Genomic DNA, 14,122 nt, shown 5'->3' on the forward strand with positions numbered 1-14,122 from the left:
GTTTTGTGAATTTAGTATTTTGTCATGTCATTGATGGGCACACTTGGCTCTTCCAGGCCACTTTCCTGCTGAGATTTGATCCAACCCTGATATGATTCACCTGCCTGTAGCCTTCTAGTAGTTTTGAAGACGATGATTAGCTGGTTCAGGTGTGTTTGATTAGGGTTGTAGCTAACCTCTGAAGGAAAGTGGCCTGGAAGGGCCAAGTTTGCCCACCCCTGGTTTAGAGCATAAGAAAAATTTTGAAAAATAAAAGTTTTGAAAAATGATATTTTATTCATAATTTGTGCCATGTCCTCTGTAGAGGACATCGGGACTTTAAAAAGTCCTGTTTTAAAAAAAATAAAAAGACATGAATAGACATGAGAAGGCAAAAAGAGTGGGGTTTTGTTTTAACCAGAAATCAATTAAAAAGAATTTATACCAAACTTTATATAAAGATGATTCTCAACTATGTTATGAAAGATATTTTTAAAAACCATTTTTTCTTTATGCAAAATGGCCATAAACTAGTTTTTCCATTATATACAATGTATCTATAAACTATCTAATTTGCATATTAATGTGTTTTTGGGGCAACATAGAATGAACAAATAATGGGAGTAATAATTAGCAAGAGTTTCATAATAATATCTAATATTTAATAGGAATACTGATATATAATTTATTTTCTCTATTCATTTGTTGTCTCCCAAAATGTGTAATAAACATGCTTTAAGTCCTGGTGTCCTCTACAGTGGACATGTATGAAATTGATGTCCTGTTTCATAACAGAAGGTCATATTTTGATTTGAAACCCCATAACATTTTCCTGAGATGTTGATTTATGACAAACAATTTGTCAATTAGTCAGATTTAAATGATAATTACAAAATATGATCATATTTCCATGAGGGTGTTACATTTGATCACTAAATGAATGTCAGCCATTGTTAAAGACCAAAGAGAGGGGGAGTTTTCATGGTTAAACATCCAATCATTTGGCATCTCTGAAAAGCCCTGAATGTGCTCTGTACAGGACATCCAGATTTAAAACTGACATGTAACGTCTCAGAGAAATCGCTAAAACATAATGTCCTCTACAGTGAACAAAACTCCATAGCTGGTAGTCAGGAGGATACATATACATATACATATACAGTGGGGAAAAAAGTATTTAGTCAGCCACCAATTGTGCAAGTTCTCCCACTTAAAAAGATGAGAGAGGCCTGTATTTATTATTTCTAACATTGTGTGTTTTATTAGATTGCCAATGTATATCAGAAATAGTTATTATAACTTATTTTTTAATGAGCAGGAACCACCACGTCCTGAGTTTGTTGCCATGGCTCCTGCAATGGAGGAAAACCCAGTGACAGGAGTAAAGGAACCCTACTTTCCTGAAAAGGCCCGGATTTCACGCATGCTGACCGGCTCTATGGTCATTGTTATAATGGTGAGACCCACTTGAGTTGTCAGAGGTTTAATGGAGCTACAAAATTTTAATTGGCCTGTTAGAGGGGAGATAATATGTCATAATTGTCACCCATAATTGTTCCTCTTTCTCTCAACTTGATTTCCCAGCTGTGTGTAGTGATGATCTTCTTGGTCACAGTGATCATATACCGCAGTATAGTGAGCGTAATGATGTTTGAAACTGGGAGTTCTGTTCTGCGTACTCAGGTGGGCACCCCATCGATCTGCATTAAATTCAAATATAAGATAACTTGCCGTACTGCTCCATTTCATTAATCTCCTCCGCACCTGCAGTAGCTCTTGAACTCTGAATCCACTCCGCAAACACTTTTTTTTCTTCCAGGCTGGGAATATTGCCAATATCTCCAGCAGTTTGGTGAACCTGGCTTTGATCTTGCTGATGGGGCAGGTCTACACAGCCCTGGCAGAACAGCTCACTAAATGGGGTAGGCTTTCTGCACACATCAGACCCCATAAAGCAACACAAGCCCAGGGCTTTAAATCAAATCAGGCCAGTGTTGCCGTTTTGTGTGGTTCAGGGTAATGAACCTGCCCATCCACACTTGCTTTGAGAATTAATAAGCCATTAGGACTCTAGTCCTTAGTCCTACTTTCTGTGGCAGTTACAATAAAGCGTTGAGACACATACATGCCATCAAATAAGTCTAATTTATCTTGTTTCCCCAAATAAGGCTTTTTCTGAAACATTTTTCCCTACAGAAATGCACAGAACACAGACACAATATGAAGATGCCTTTACATTCAAAGTTTTCATCTTCCAGTTTGTCAACTTTTACTCGTCGCCCTTCTATGTAGCCTTCTTCAAGGGCAGGTAACCTTTTAAATTAGCCTACCAGACCAAAGCATTTTGTGCCATAATTGTCCAGATCAAAGCTTTCTGTGCACTTTTATTTATTTATTTTTTTTATTGCAGATTTGTGGGCTATCCTGGTCATTATGGCACACTGTTCGGGATGCGGAATGAGGATGTGAGTGCGTTGCCTTCAGTTTTATGATTACAGATTAGCGGTCATTACTCAACAATATTTTGTAAAAAGATCGCAAATCAGAGTCATGTATTCAAGACAGCCTTGTAATAAAGGCAAAACATTCACAATAGGTTGCACTGTATTTGTAGCTTTTTCAAAACAGAAGTAGTTTTCCTGTATACCGTTGAGACATTTGGTGTCAGTAATATTTCTTTTTAAAGAAAATAATACCTTTATTCAGCAAGGCATTAAATTGTGCAAAAGTTACAGTAATTTCCAATGAATGCTGTTTATTTGAACTTTCTATTCATCTTCAGCATTGATAATAACAAGAAATGTTTCTTGAGCACCAAATCGGCCTATTGGAATGATTTATGAAGGATCATGTGACACTGAAGACTGGAGTAATGGCTGCTGAAAATTTAGCTTTTCATCACAGGAATAAATTACATTTAAAATAGAAAATAGGTGTTTTAAATTAATAATATTTTTCAAAATGTTGTTTTTACACTATATATTGAACAAAATGAATGCAGCATCTATGAGAATAAGAGATTTTTTTCCGAAATATTAATGACTGCATGTGTGGTTGCAGTGCGGACCAGGAGGTTGTCTGATAGAACTGGCTGAGCAGCTCTGCATCATCATGGTGGGAAAACAACTTATCAACAACGTTCAGGAGTTTGTCATCCCGTACGTTTCTCCCTCAGTGCCTGACTAGTCATATTTATTGGAGCTGCACATAAAAGCTTATTCTATTGTAGAGCAAACCACACTTGAAGACTTCTTAAGTCTCAACACTGCAGAATCCAAATGATTTTATTGGGTCCTCTGAGAAAAGCAAGTCAGCAGTGTAGGTCAGTGCTGCAGGGTTGGCACAGCAATCTTCTGTGGAGGTGTGTATGTGTGGGTCAGGCTTAGCCTACATTGTGGAAAACATATTGAATAATTAATAAACATTCTAATGAACATCTTAAACTGCAAAAGCGTTTCTGTGAGGGTTAGATTTATGGGTAGAGGAGAGAAAATATTTTATTTATAAAACAATAGAAGTCCCTACAATCATAGATGGGCTGTGTGCTTTCATGCAGCAGTACGGGAATAAAAATACGTAAATGTAAGCAAGAATAGCTGTTTTTACTGACTGATTTGGATATTGATTCATCTGTAGATATCACTGTAGGGTGCAATGAGCAGACAGATGACTGCATCACTGCCAATACTGCAGCATGTCTCTCCTCTAAGGCGGCAATTCTAGAGGTTTAGCAGAATAAATGTGACACGGGAGAAGCTTTTAGCACTCCCTTATCAATTATGCTTCACCAGAGTCAAACTCAGGCAAAACCGGATCTTCCAAATGAGCACAGTTCTAATTTAGACCTAGAAATAGCCTAAGAAGAGCCATCATCATTATCATCAACAGAACACCGTGCCTATTGCTTTGGTTGTCTCATTCTCTCTTTCCCTCTTTCTGCTTTTCAGTAAAATAAAGGCTTGGAGACAGAAACGGGCCTTATCATCTGTGAAAAAGGCCCAGAAGGCAGAGGAGCCCAAGCGCTGGGAGCAGGACTATGAGTTGATTCCATGTGAGGGGCTTTTTGACGAGTATCTGGAGATTGGTAAGATGATAATATTTCTCTTTTTAATGAGATTTTTTGTTCCAAGTTTCTGTCAAAAAATGTGTAGCTACTGACGCTGGAACATCATGGTCCTCATTTCTTGAGGGGCACCAGCAGTCCCGGCTCACTTGGTGTACTAGACAAGACAAGAAATGACAAATAAAAACATTTCTAACAGCCTAGATCGTTATATAAGAGTAAGTACACTACCAGTCAAAAGTTTGGGGTTAGTAACCCAAAACTTTTCAACAGTAGTATTTATAATAGTGAATTTCTTGTCATAGTCATTTCTGCTAATGTAGCATATTTTTACCTTACTGTAATCATGCAACTTATTATAAACTTTAAATGGATGTTACATTTCTGTACAGATGCTCTTGCTATGCTTGTAATAAACGTACACTATTTGATCTTCATTGCTGCCAGTCCTGCAGTTTGGCTTCATCACCATTTTTGTGGCGGCCTTTCCTCTGGCTCCTCTCTTCGCCCTGCTGAATAACTGGGTGGAAGTGAGGCTGGACGCTTATAAGTTTGTGTGTGAATACCGGAGACCCGTGGCAGAGCGAGCCCAGCACATCGGTGTGTGGTTCATCATACTGGAGGCACTGTCCCACGTGTCTGTCATTGTCAATGTGAGTGCCTACAAAAATGAGTAATATTTTTTGATACTTAAGGTATCAAATCAGCAAAATCTAGGTGGAACTTTGCAGTAAAAAATACTCTATTGTCAATAGTGATGTATGAAGCACAGCTCACACAGATGTGAAGCCGCTTTCCCATGGTCAGCACGACAAATTCACATGACCAAATTGAACACAAGCAAAATAAGCGTGGGGAACTTTTTCACAAGTACACTTAACTCCTGATCACGCAGATTCAAATTAAAATAACGAGTGCTAAATTTCACAGAGTAAAAAAAAAAAGTTGATTTGGTGTGATATTGGACATTTTTGTTTTGTGACATACATAAATGACTTGTCCTGTTACGTTACATTAATCCAACATTATTTTTTAACATCTTGAGAGGTTTCAGATTTGCTTGTGATTTTTTTTTTCTTTTTTCTTTTTTTCCCCACAGGCTTTCCTCATTGCATTTACCTCAGATTTTTTGCCTCGCCTGTTGTACCAGTACAAGTTTAACAATGACCTGCATGGTTATGTCAACTTCACGCTGGCTTACTCTCCACCTAGTTATAACTACTCCAGTCATACTGTGTGCAGGTAACATTGCTAATGCCGTTTTCTAGTGCAGGAAATCTGAATATATCAGTTTTGCAATGTGAACTTGCAAAAATATGTTTTTTTCTCTTATTTCAGGGTGTAAAAAAAAAATCTTTATTGTATTTTGTATTATTGTATTATCTTGTTTCTCAGGAGTGTCCTGGCTGTTGTACAGTTTTGCAGTAGAGGGGAAAATTGTTAATCAAAGCAGTGAACTGTAAAATTGTAGCTGTCAGCACTGTTCGATTTTCTTCTCTTGTGGTCTTTTTTTTTTTGTCATGATTTTTCTTGTTGTCAGATATAAAGCATTTCGGGATGAAAATGGAAAATACACGCTGGTGTATTGGGAGCTTCTGGCTGTAAGACTGGGCTTTATCATTGCCTTTGAGGTGATCATTGATCCTGCAAACCACATCACAGTCATATTCTTCCTTGAATTTGAGCTTCCCAGTATACACTGTGACCAATTAAAAGTCAACATGAAATCAAAATTAACCCCATTTACTCTGGTACATAATGTTAACTTTTCATTAAAGTTCCAGCCTTTATTTAGTTATTTTTTAATTAAATAAACAGAAATTACATTGTACAAACACATTCAACAGTAAAGAGCATCTCACACACACAAGGAAAAAAAAACAATGCATAAACTAATTGACCTAATGTATATAATAATATTAAATAGAATTTTTAAAAATACTAAATAAAAAAATACATTAGTAAATGAATGAACAAATCAAATATAATGGAAAGCATTGATAAGTGAAGTGGAGAAAAGTGCTTTAAGCCATAAAAATATCACCAAAGTCTTTCTTATATTTTATGTTTATATCAGATCTTTAAATATAGGTCTATATATCAAGAATCTATTCCTTTTTCATTATTAATTAAATAAATAAAGAGATTTAAAAAGTCAGTCTATGTCAACTAAAAATGTGAGAGTACATTTTCTGAATATCATGCTCCACCCAGAAATATCTTGCATTACGATAGTAAAAATGCTTTGATGATGGAAATTTACATTTTCTGTATAATGACCTGATTGTTTACAGTCTCTTTATTATTATCTAATAATTATTTCTATTCTGTGGTCATCTTAATAAAGTGTGTGTACTCATCCTCAGCATGTGGTGTTCTTTGTCCTGCGTGTCATCGACTGGATGGTTCCCGACATCCCTGAGTCCTTGGAGCTGAAGATCAAGCGGGAGCGTTACCTGGCTAAGCAGGCTTTGGCTGATAACCAGGAGGCCCTGCTGGTGAGTAGCTTTAGCTGATGTTAGTGCACATAGTGATGTCCACAACCTTCAGTGCCCACTCACTGTGAGCCATGCTTATTCTCATTACCACTCACACCAGAGAGCTCAGAGACTGAGGCTGCGTCCAAAAACGTAGGCAGCTGACCTGATGCCTCGCTGCCTGATTGCACACAAAGGTACCTCACAAAACTAATTTCAGACAGACTTCAGGCAGCAGAACAGTTTATTGATCTACAACAAAAGAGAGAGAACTTTGGTGGTTTGGAAATCAGAAACTGACCACCAACCACAACTTTTGGACACCATTTTTATTTTTTAGCTCAGGTGTCACAGAATTGAATGCACAGCAAAGGATACATCTATGCCATCTCAGGAGACAAAAAGTGAAGCTAACATTGGATTCAGACATACCTTGATGCCTCCCTACTTCAGAATGCATCCTTCTAAGGGGGCTGCATTTTTCTGTTTTCAGACGCAGCCTGAGATTTTATTACTGAGGAATATAACAAGTCTTCATGTTGTTCGACCTAGAGCAGAGCTTCAGTGCTTGGCCTTGTCATGACCAAGAAAGCAGAAAAGGCTTTGAAATATACACTACCAATCAAATATTTTTAATTTAGCAATTTTAAAATATATTAAAACTGAAAACAGGTGTTTTATATTGTACTAATATTTCACAATATTACTGTTTTACTGTATATTTGATCAAATAAATGCAGCCTTAATGAGAATAAGAGACTTCTTTCAAAAACATTAAAATATCTTAACAACCCAAAAACGTTTGTTCACTCATTTAAATAAATGTAATAATAAATGTAATGCTGTTTTCCTTTAATTTCCTTGCTATTTCTTTTTATTTCTATTAATCTCCATTTTCACAAAAATCTAATTTAAAAAATTTTTAATGAATGTGTGACATAGTTCCAGCACTCTAGTAAAAGTGGAGCAAAGACCTTGGAATTCCCGGTACTTTTTTTTACTGCCCTGGTTTATGTACTTCATATATTCTGTAGAGTAGAGGGGGGGGAAAGATCAAAACATTTTTCAACCCACTTTTCTGGAAAATATGTGTTCGGATGATGCTCTGCTTCGGCTTTTTTAAGGTCAGAGTGTATATTTGGTTATGTGCGCTGGATTCTGAACAGTGACGTAATGGGATATTCAAGGTTATGGGGAACCAAATGTAAAAGTTTAAGAGTCTGCCACTGAAAAACCATCATTCTGAATATTGCCAGGATTTCAGTGTTTGTGCTGGTTATGGCTCTGTTCTAGGGTATATTGTTTTTAATTAAGTTGTATTTAAAATTTTAGAATTTTAGAAACAGACCTGCCTCTGAATAGATTTGAAAAATATTTAAAATGTATCATTTAAAAAAAATTATAATTAAACATGCTTGTCATCATTTACTCAGATTGTTCTACACCTAATAGTAATAGTTTCTTTGGCCTGTTGAGGACAAAAGAAGCTATTCTGAAGAATGCTGTTAACCAAACAGTTGCCGGTACCCAATAACTTTCATAGTATGGAAAAAAAATACCATGGAAGTCAGTGGCTACCATCAACCATCTGGTCACCAACATTCTTCATAATAATTTCTTCTGTGTTCAGCAGAAGAAAGAAACTCACAGGTTTGGAACAACTTGAGGGTAAATTTTGGGTGAGCCATCCCTTGAATAAAATTTTGTGACCAATTGAGGATGCCTCTAAACAATGTACTTCTTTCTTTTTTCTTCTTATTTCTCTGCTTTTCTCCTTGTATGCTGGTCCTCGAAGCAAGCGAAGCGCCTCGCTACATGAGACTGACATGCAGGGCAGGGGCTTCTCCAGAAGGGGGCACAGTCGCTAAGAAAACACTTTACACCCTTAGAAGTGATCCAAGAGGGACTTGTTTTGAAAAAAAAAAAAATGCACTTGGACTGAAACTTGGATTGGTTTTGTGCTGGCTGATTGATTGTGTGTGAGCATGCATTTCAAAATGTAGAGGTCTATGCCAAAATTGTACACTACCATCTCTACTTTAGTAAACGGCTGTTTACATATGACTTCCTCTGGCTCTAACTATACTAAGACATGTGATCACCTAAACATCTCACTCTCTCTGCCCTTCCGATAAATGATATATTCCTGTTTGGATTTAGTGGGAGGATAAGGAGGTTTGCTTTTCTACATTAATACTAAAGTATATATTTGTACTGACAAAATGAAAATTGTGAAAGACATCAAGAAGCCTATTCTACAATGTGTTAGTGTGAAATGCTTCTTTGAATAATACCTTAATATATTTGCATTTGTCATGTCTATCTCCGGGCTGTTTAAGGAATTATGTTTGAAAATAAAGCTAGTTTCAATAACCGTTCAAAAACCATTGAAGTGTTTACATGCTGGAGGACAGGATTTATAAGGATAGTTTAGCCAAAAGTAAAAAAACTCATGTCATTCCTTCCTTTGTTCTGTGGAACACAAAAGATGTAACTAATGTTTCAAGCTTCAAATAAGCACTGTAAAAAAGGATCATAAGTGGTCCGTAAGACCTGTCATTATATTCCATATCTTCTGATTTTAAATAGGACTGCATTATTTGGGCAAAAAATTTAATTCTGTGTAAAATGTCATTTCTGATCAATTAAAAAAAAAATTGCAACCTTTAAAAAAAAAAAAAAACTCAAGGTTTGCTGTGCTTGTTTGTAGGTTTGCACAATTTGGAAGAAAAAAAGAAGAAGCAATTTTCAATATGACCATGTCTTAAAAGACAGCCTTATGAGCGCTTCTCATTACAAATTAGGAAAGATGGTTGGTGCATGTTGCGTTCCTAAATGCACATCATAAGCAAGCTAAATGCAGCGCTTGCAAAAAAGAGTTTGTATAGATAAGCATTTCCTGCAAAACAACCCACTAGAATCACTGGATCATGAGCTGATCTGTGCCGTGCTTCACTCTGAAATGCATAGTGCATATATTTATTTAGCAGTTTTTTTAAATTGTGCAGCCCTACTCCTTAAGCCATATAGGTTATGTAATAAACATAATGAAATGTAAATTATGCATCACTGAAAATTTGGTGGTCACCATTCACTTTCATTGTATGGAAAACAGCAGCTTGAACATTCTTCCAAACATCTCCATTATTATCCCATAGAAGGAAAAAAAAAGGTTGGGTTTGGAACAATATGAGGCAGAAGTAGCCTAAATGATCACACAAATGTGATTTTTGGCCAAACTACCCTTTTTAATTCCTAGTTACGCCTGTCCTGTCGAACAATGGCTAATTGTGCAAAAATGGTTAGCTTGAGCAAGAACAAAAATGATATGCTTGAACAAGTTAGAAAGGTGAACAAGACAACACTAATGCTAAGCCAGTGAAGTTCTGTGTTCCAGAGCCGAGAGCCAATGCCAGCTGGCAAATGCTTCAGATCCTTAATCTTTGGTTAACACGTCCATGTAGGCAACTTCTGCCCCACTTTTCAGCTCTACTTTCTGCAGAAAATCTCTGGTTCTCACATTCCATTTAATTTGATCAAACCATCAAGCTTTGTGTGAGCAACCTGCCATTATGAAACCCTTTACTGAGCAAAAATGCACCCGACTTGGTGACTTCCAATAGTTTTTTAGTGGAATGGATCAAGCAACTGATTTATTCAAGTCAAAAGCAGACAGGTGTTCTGATAATGATTTGTCTCTAACCCCACCCACTCAAAAAACGAAAAAGAATCTCCATCGCCTCAGGCTCTTTGACTCTCTCTCTCTCTCTCTCTCTCTTCTCCTCTACTTCATTTTTTTGATTGTTATGATTGCTGTGCGTTCCTATGCTGTTAAGCCTGCAGGAAGGGTTGGTTGGTACATGTCAAGCTACTAAAGTATGCAACATGGACAGCAGCCCTTTTGCTTATTAATTACTAACGGACTCCATGTTCAACTGCAGGAGTGACCCACAAAACCGACACGCTTTAATGTGCTTTCACTCTTGAATAAACTAATTTCTCAGTGCAAACACATCAATAATCGGCCGGAGATGAACATGAAAAGGTTTTGTTTACCTAACATTTCAATGATTTAAAAAAAATGTTTCTAGACTTTCACACGTGCTTGCTTGATAAATGACTCTTTCAGTTCTTCTAAAGTGAATAAATGAGGTGTGTAAAAGGGAGAGGAGTTAAAGAAGTTTTAAAGAGCATATCTGAGTGAGTTTCGGCATGCCCTCTCAGCTACTTGCTATCTTCAAACTGATACTTACCTAATTATACACACACACACACACACATGCACACACTCGCATGCATGGATTTTCGCATACAGTCTTCTTCCCACCCTCTATCTCACGCCCCCATCAAACTAACCCTCCTTACCGACCGCCTGCTATCCACTTGCAAAGTACTGCTGTTGACACACAGGAATCCAGACTCACACACACACTCATGCTTTTTCTCCCTCCTTGGCAGGAAGGACTCTCCTCTGAACCGCTGGTGATAGCTTGCACCGCTCTCTTTTTCCTCTGCTGGCAGGTGTTAGAAATTAGACCATAAATAAGTGCACGAGGGAGTCAGAGACAGCGCGAGAGAGCAGGACAAATGTCTGTCTTCATTTGTTGCTGGAGAGAGGGGGAAATATGAGGGAAAAGGAACGATATGGAGGGTAATTCTGTGATTTTGAGTAGCTAGAACAGTTATTTGGGTTTTATTTGTCTGCTGTCAACTGTATTTTTGTGTGTGAAGGGGATTGAAGAGAACACTCGGATCATCTGGGCTCAAGCTGCAGCATTGTTGATTGAGTTTGAGTGCAGCTGAGGGGAAACAAAGTAACCGAGAGGAACACAAGGCAGTCATGGACACTAAAACACCTCAGCCACAATCCCGGATGACTTGGATTTGCACACTGGAGTTGGACCCCATCCAGCCCACAGTTCACTGATACAAATGAGGTACTGTTTTTTTCTAAATCTGTGGAGATCTGTTGCATTTTAGATGATGTTTTGGGGAAAAACTGTGTATTTTGTGTTACACTATACAGTGGAACAACAGTCTGAGACTACACTGAAAGTCTTGGATTCAGAATCTAATTTACTCTAGGAAATAAATGAAAGGTTTTAGGATTTTGAAAACAAGGAAGCAATGCAATGAAGAAGAAACATTTCAGATTCTGATTTCTAGGTCACTAATCAAGTACATTTGTAACATTGATCATGTCAACTACTTTGTACAGACAGTCAGATGTTCTTGGTTCCACTGAAGCTCAATAATCGGTTTAGATCATCTTTGGAGAACATGAACATCGGGTTTAACACAAACCTGTGGACTTCATGCAGTTTGTGTGCTGCAGTCATACTACGAAAGTATGAAATTCATAAAAGTTTTTCAATTCAAGTTCACTCAAATTGTTGTTCATATGAAAATATTCCTAGTAAATGAAATGCATTTAAATTAAATGTATTATGTTTCTATTTTATACAGGTGCATCTAAAAAAAATTAGAATATCGTGAAAGTTTTTTTGTAACATTTCAAAAAGTGAAACTTTCATATATTCTAGATTCATTACATGTAAAGTAAAACATTTAAAAAGTTTTTTGTTTTAACATTGATGATATATGAGAGCTTACAGTTCATGAAAGTCAAAAATCCAGTATCTCAAAATATTAGAATATTTTCTTAAGATCAATCAAAAAAAGGATTTGCAAAACAGAATAGTTCAGGTTCTTTGAAGTATATTCATTTATGCACTCAATACTTGGTCGGGGCTCCTTTAGCACAAATTCCATCATCAGTGATGTGTGGCAGCCTGTGGCTCTGCTGAGACACTATTGAGCCTTCAGCTCGTCTGTATTGTTGGATCGACTGTTTCTCATCTTTCTCTTGAAAATATCCCATAGATTCCATATGGGGTTCAGGTCAGGCATGTTGGCTGGCCAATCAAGCACAGTAATAACATGGTCAGCAAACCATGATATTACCAAAAATCAAACCAAAACCAAAAATTTCCTGGTAGACAGCTGCATTGACTTTGGACTTGATAAAACACAAGGGACTAACACCAGCAGACATCATGACACCCCAAATCATCACTGACTTCGGAAACTCGACACTGGACTTCAAGCAGCTTGGATTCTGTGCCTCTCCAGTCTTCCTCCAGACTCCAGACCTTGATTTCCAAATGAAATGCAAAATTTACTTTAAACAGAAAAGAGGACTTTGGACCACTGAGCAACAGTCCAGTTCTTTTTCTCCTTAGCCCAGGTAAGATGCTTCTGACGTTGTTTCTGTTTCAGAAATGGCTTGGTGTAGCCCTTTTCCTGAAGACATCTGAGCATGGTGACTCTTGATGCACTGACTCCAGCTTCAGTCCACTCCTTGTTGAAGCTCTCCCAAGTGTTTGAATCGGCTTTGCTTGACAGTATTCTCAAGCTTGCGGTCATCCCTGTTGCTTGTGCACCTTTTCCTACCCAATTTCTTCCAGTCAACTTTGCATTTAATATGCTTTGATACAGCACTCTGTGAACAGCCACCCCTTTCAGTAATGACTTCTGTGACTTACCCTCTTTGTGGAGGGTGTCAATGATTGTCTTCTGGACCATTGCCAAGTCAGCAGTATTCCCCATTATTGTGGTTTCAAAGAACAAGAGATACCCGGAAATTATACTGTAGGGATGGTCATTTAATGAAACTCAAATGTAAATATTCTAATATTTTGAGATATTGGATTTTTGACTTTCATGAGCTGTAAGCTCTAATCATCAAAATTAAACCAAAAAAACTTTTGAAATGCTTTACTTTACATGTAATGAATCTAGAATATATGAAAGTTTACATTTTTGAAATAAGTTACAAAAAAATGTTTCACTATATTCACATTTTTTTAGATGCACCTGTACATATATTTGTATTTTTACTATATCAGAAGTAAACTTTAAATTTTATTATTATTTTTTTTTAATTAAAATATTGTCACTAGTGGTCTCAGATTTTCTTCCTGGTTGTTAGCTGTTTAAAGAAGTGGCTAAAGCTTTATTTTGCCTACTGTTAATAATCGACATTGTTATCTTACGGCTTCTTGTTTACTGGGTGACACGGTGAATGTTTAAGGTCACTAAACATATTATTATCATTTATATCTGTCCTGCTGGGTTGTACTGCCAGACACTTTTTTTCTTGCTTGAACAGATGCTCATGCATGAAGTATAATGTTTTGATTTGCCACTCATTACCTGCATAGACAAATCTCATGATACGCCTGGGATATGGTCCAGTTTATAAAATCCTGGTAGAGCAAGCAGAAACCCTGCCCTCCAGCCCTCCTAACAGACATCAAATCAGATGCAAATATGGCCATGCTACCGATCGCTTGCAAGCTACTTAATGTTGCATGCATAATAGTGCGATAGATTGAGCAGGATATGAGCCCTGAATATTCTACTGCTGCAGGGAGCAGAGATGGTAAGTGTGTGTGTGCATGCGTGAGCTTCTGTTGATGGGCAGGTGACTGCATGTCTGGAACACACTGCACATGGATAGATGGCAGCACAGAGTACTGTACTGTGTGAAGCTATATATATATATATATATATATATATATATATATATATATATATATAT

At 37.1% G+C, this 14,122-nt stretch overlaps 2 protein-coding genes across 3 annotated transcripts in view; both read left to right on the top strand.

Annotated features, from left to right (window-relative positions):
* ano11 (anoctamin 11) overlaps nucleotides 1-8,464 on the top strand; it is a 16,834-nt gene extending 8,370 nt beyond the window's left edge. The window contains exons 12-23 of the mRNA XM_016280101.1: nucleotides 1,298-1,435; nucleotides 1,564-1,662; nucleotides 1,799-1,901; nucleotides 2,176-2,287; nucleotides 2,390-2,444; nucleotides 3,040-3,137; nucleotides 3,927-4,063; nucleotides 4,490-4,695; nucleotides 5,142-5,284; nucleotides 5,583-5,673; nucleotides 6,409-6,540; nucleotides 8,315-8,464. Coding sequence (XP_016135587.1) covers nucleotides 1,298-1,435; nucleotides 1,564-1,662; nucleotides 1,799-1,901; nucleotides 2,176-2,287; nucleotides 2,390-2,444; nucleotides 3,040-3,137; nucleotides 3,927-4,063; nucleotides 4,490-4,695; nucleotides 5,142-5,284; nucleotides 5,583-5,673; nucleotides 6,409-6,540; nucleotides 8,315-8,338 — 1,338 coding nt within the window. The 3' untranslated portion in view covers nucleotides 8,339-8,464. The remainder of the gene's footprint in view (nucleotides 1-1,297; nucleotides 1,436-1,563; nucleotides 1,663-1,798; nucleotides 1,902-2,175; nucleotides 2,288-2,389; nucleotides 2,445-3,039; nucleotides 3,138-3,926; nucleotides 4,064-4,489; nucleotides 4,696-5,141; nucleotides 5,285-5,582; nucleotides 5,674-6,408; nucleotides 6,541-8,314) is intronic.
* Nucleotides 8,465-10,944: 2,480 nt separating this feature from the next.
* The window catches only part of arhgef19 (Rho guanine nucleotide exchange factor (GEF) 19), a 19,674-nt gene continuing 16,496 nt past the window's right edge, over nucleotides 10,945-14,122 (top strand). Inside the window, exons 1-2 of one of the 2 annotated variants that reach the window (XM_016280102.1) lie at nucleotides 10,945-11,170; nucleotides 11,251-11,456. The gene's annotated coding sequence lies outside the window, so the exon portion shown is untranslated. Of the gene's footprint in view, nucleotides 11,457-14,122 lie in introns of both variants that reach the window. The other variant, XM_016280103.1, reaches the window with a different exon arrangement.

Source organism: Sinocyclocheilus grahami, unplaced genomic scaffold (genome assembly GCF_001515645.1).
Source record: "Sinocyclocheilus grahami isolate Dianchi unplaced genomic scaffold, SAMN03320097.WGS_v1.1 scaffold137.1, whole genome shotgun sequence".
Classification (NCBI taxonomy): Eukaryota; Metazoa; Chordata; class Actinopteri; order Cypriniformes; family Cyprinidae; genus Sinocyclocheilus; species Sinocyclocheilus grahami.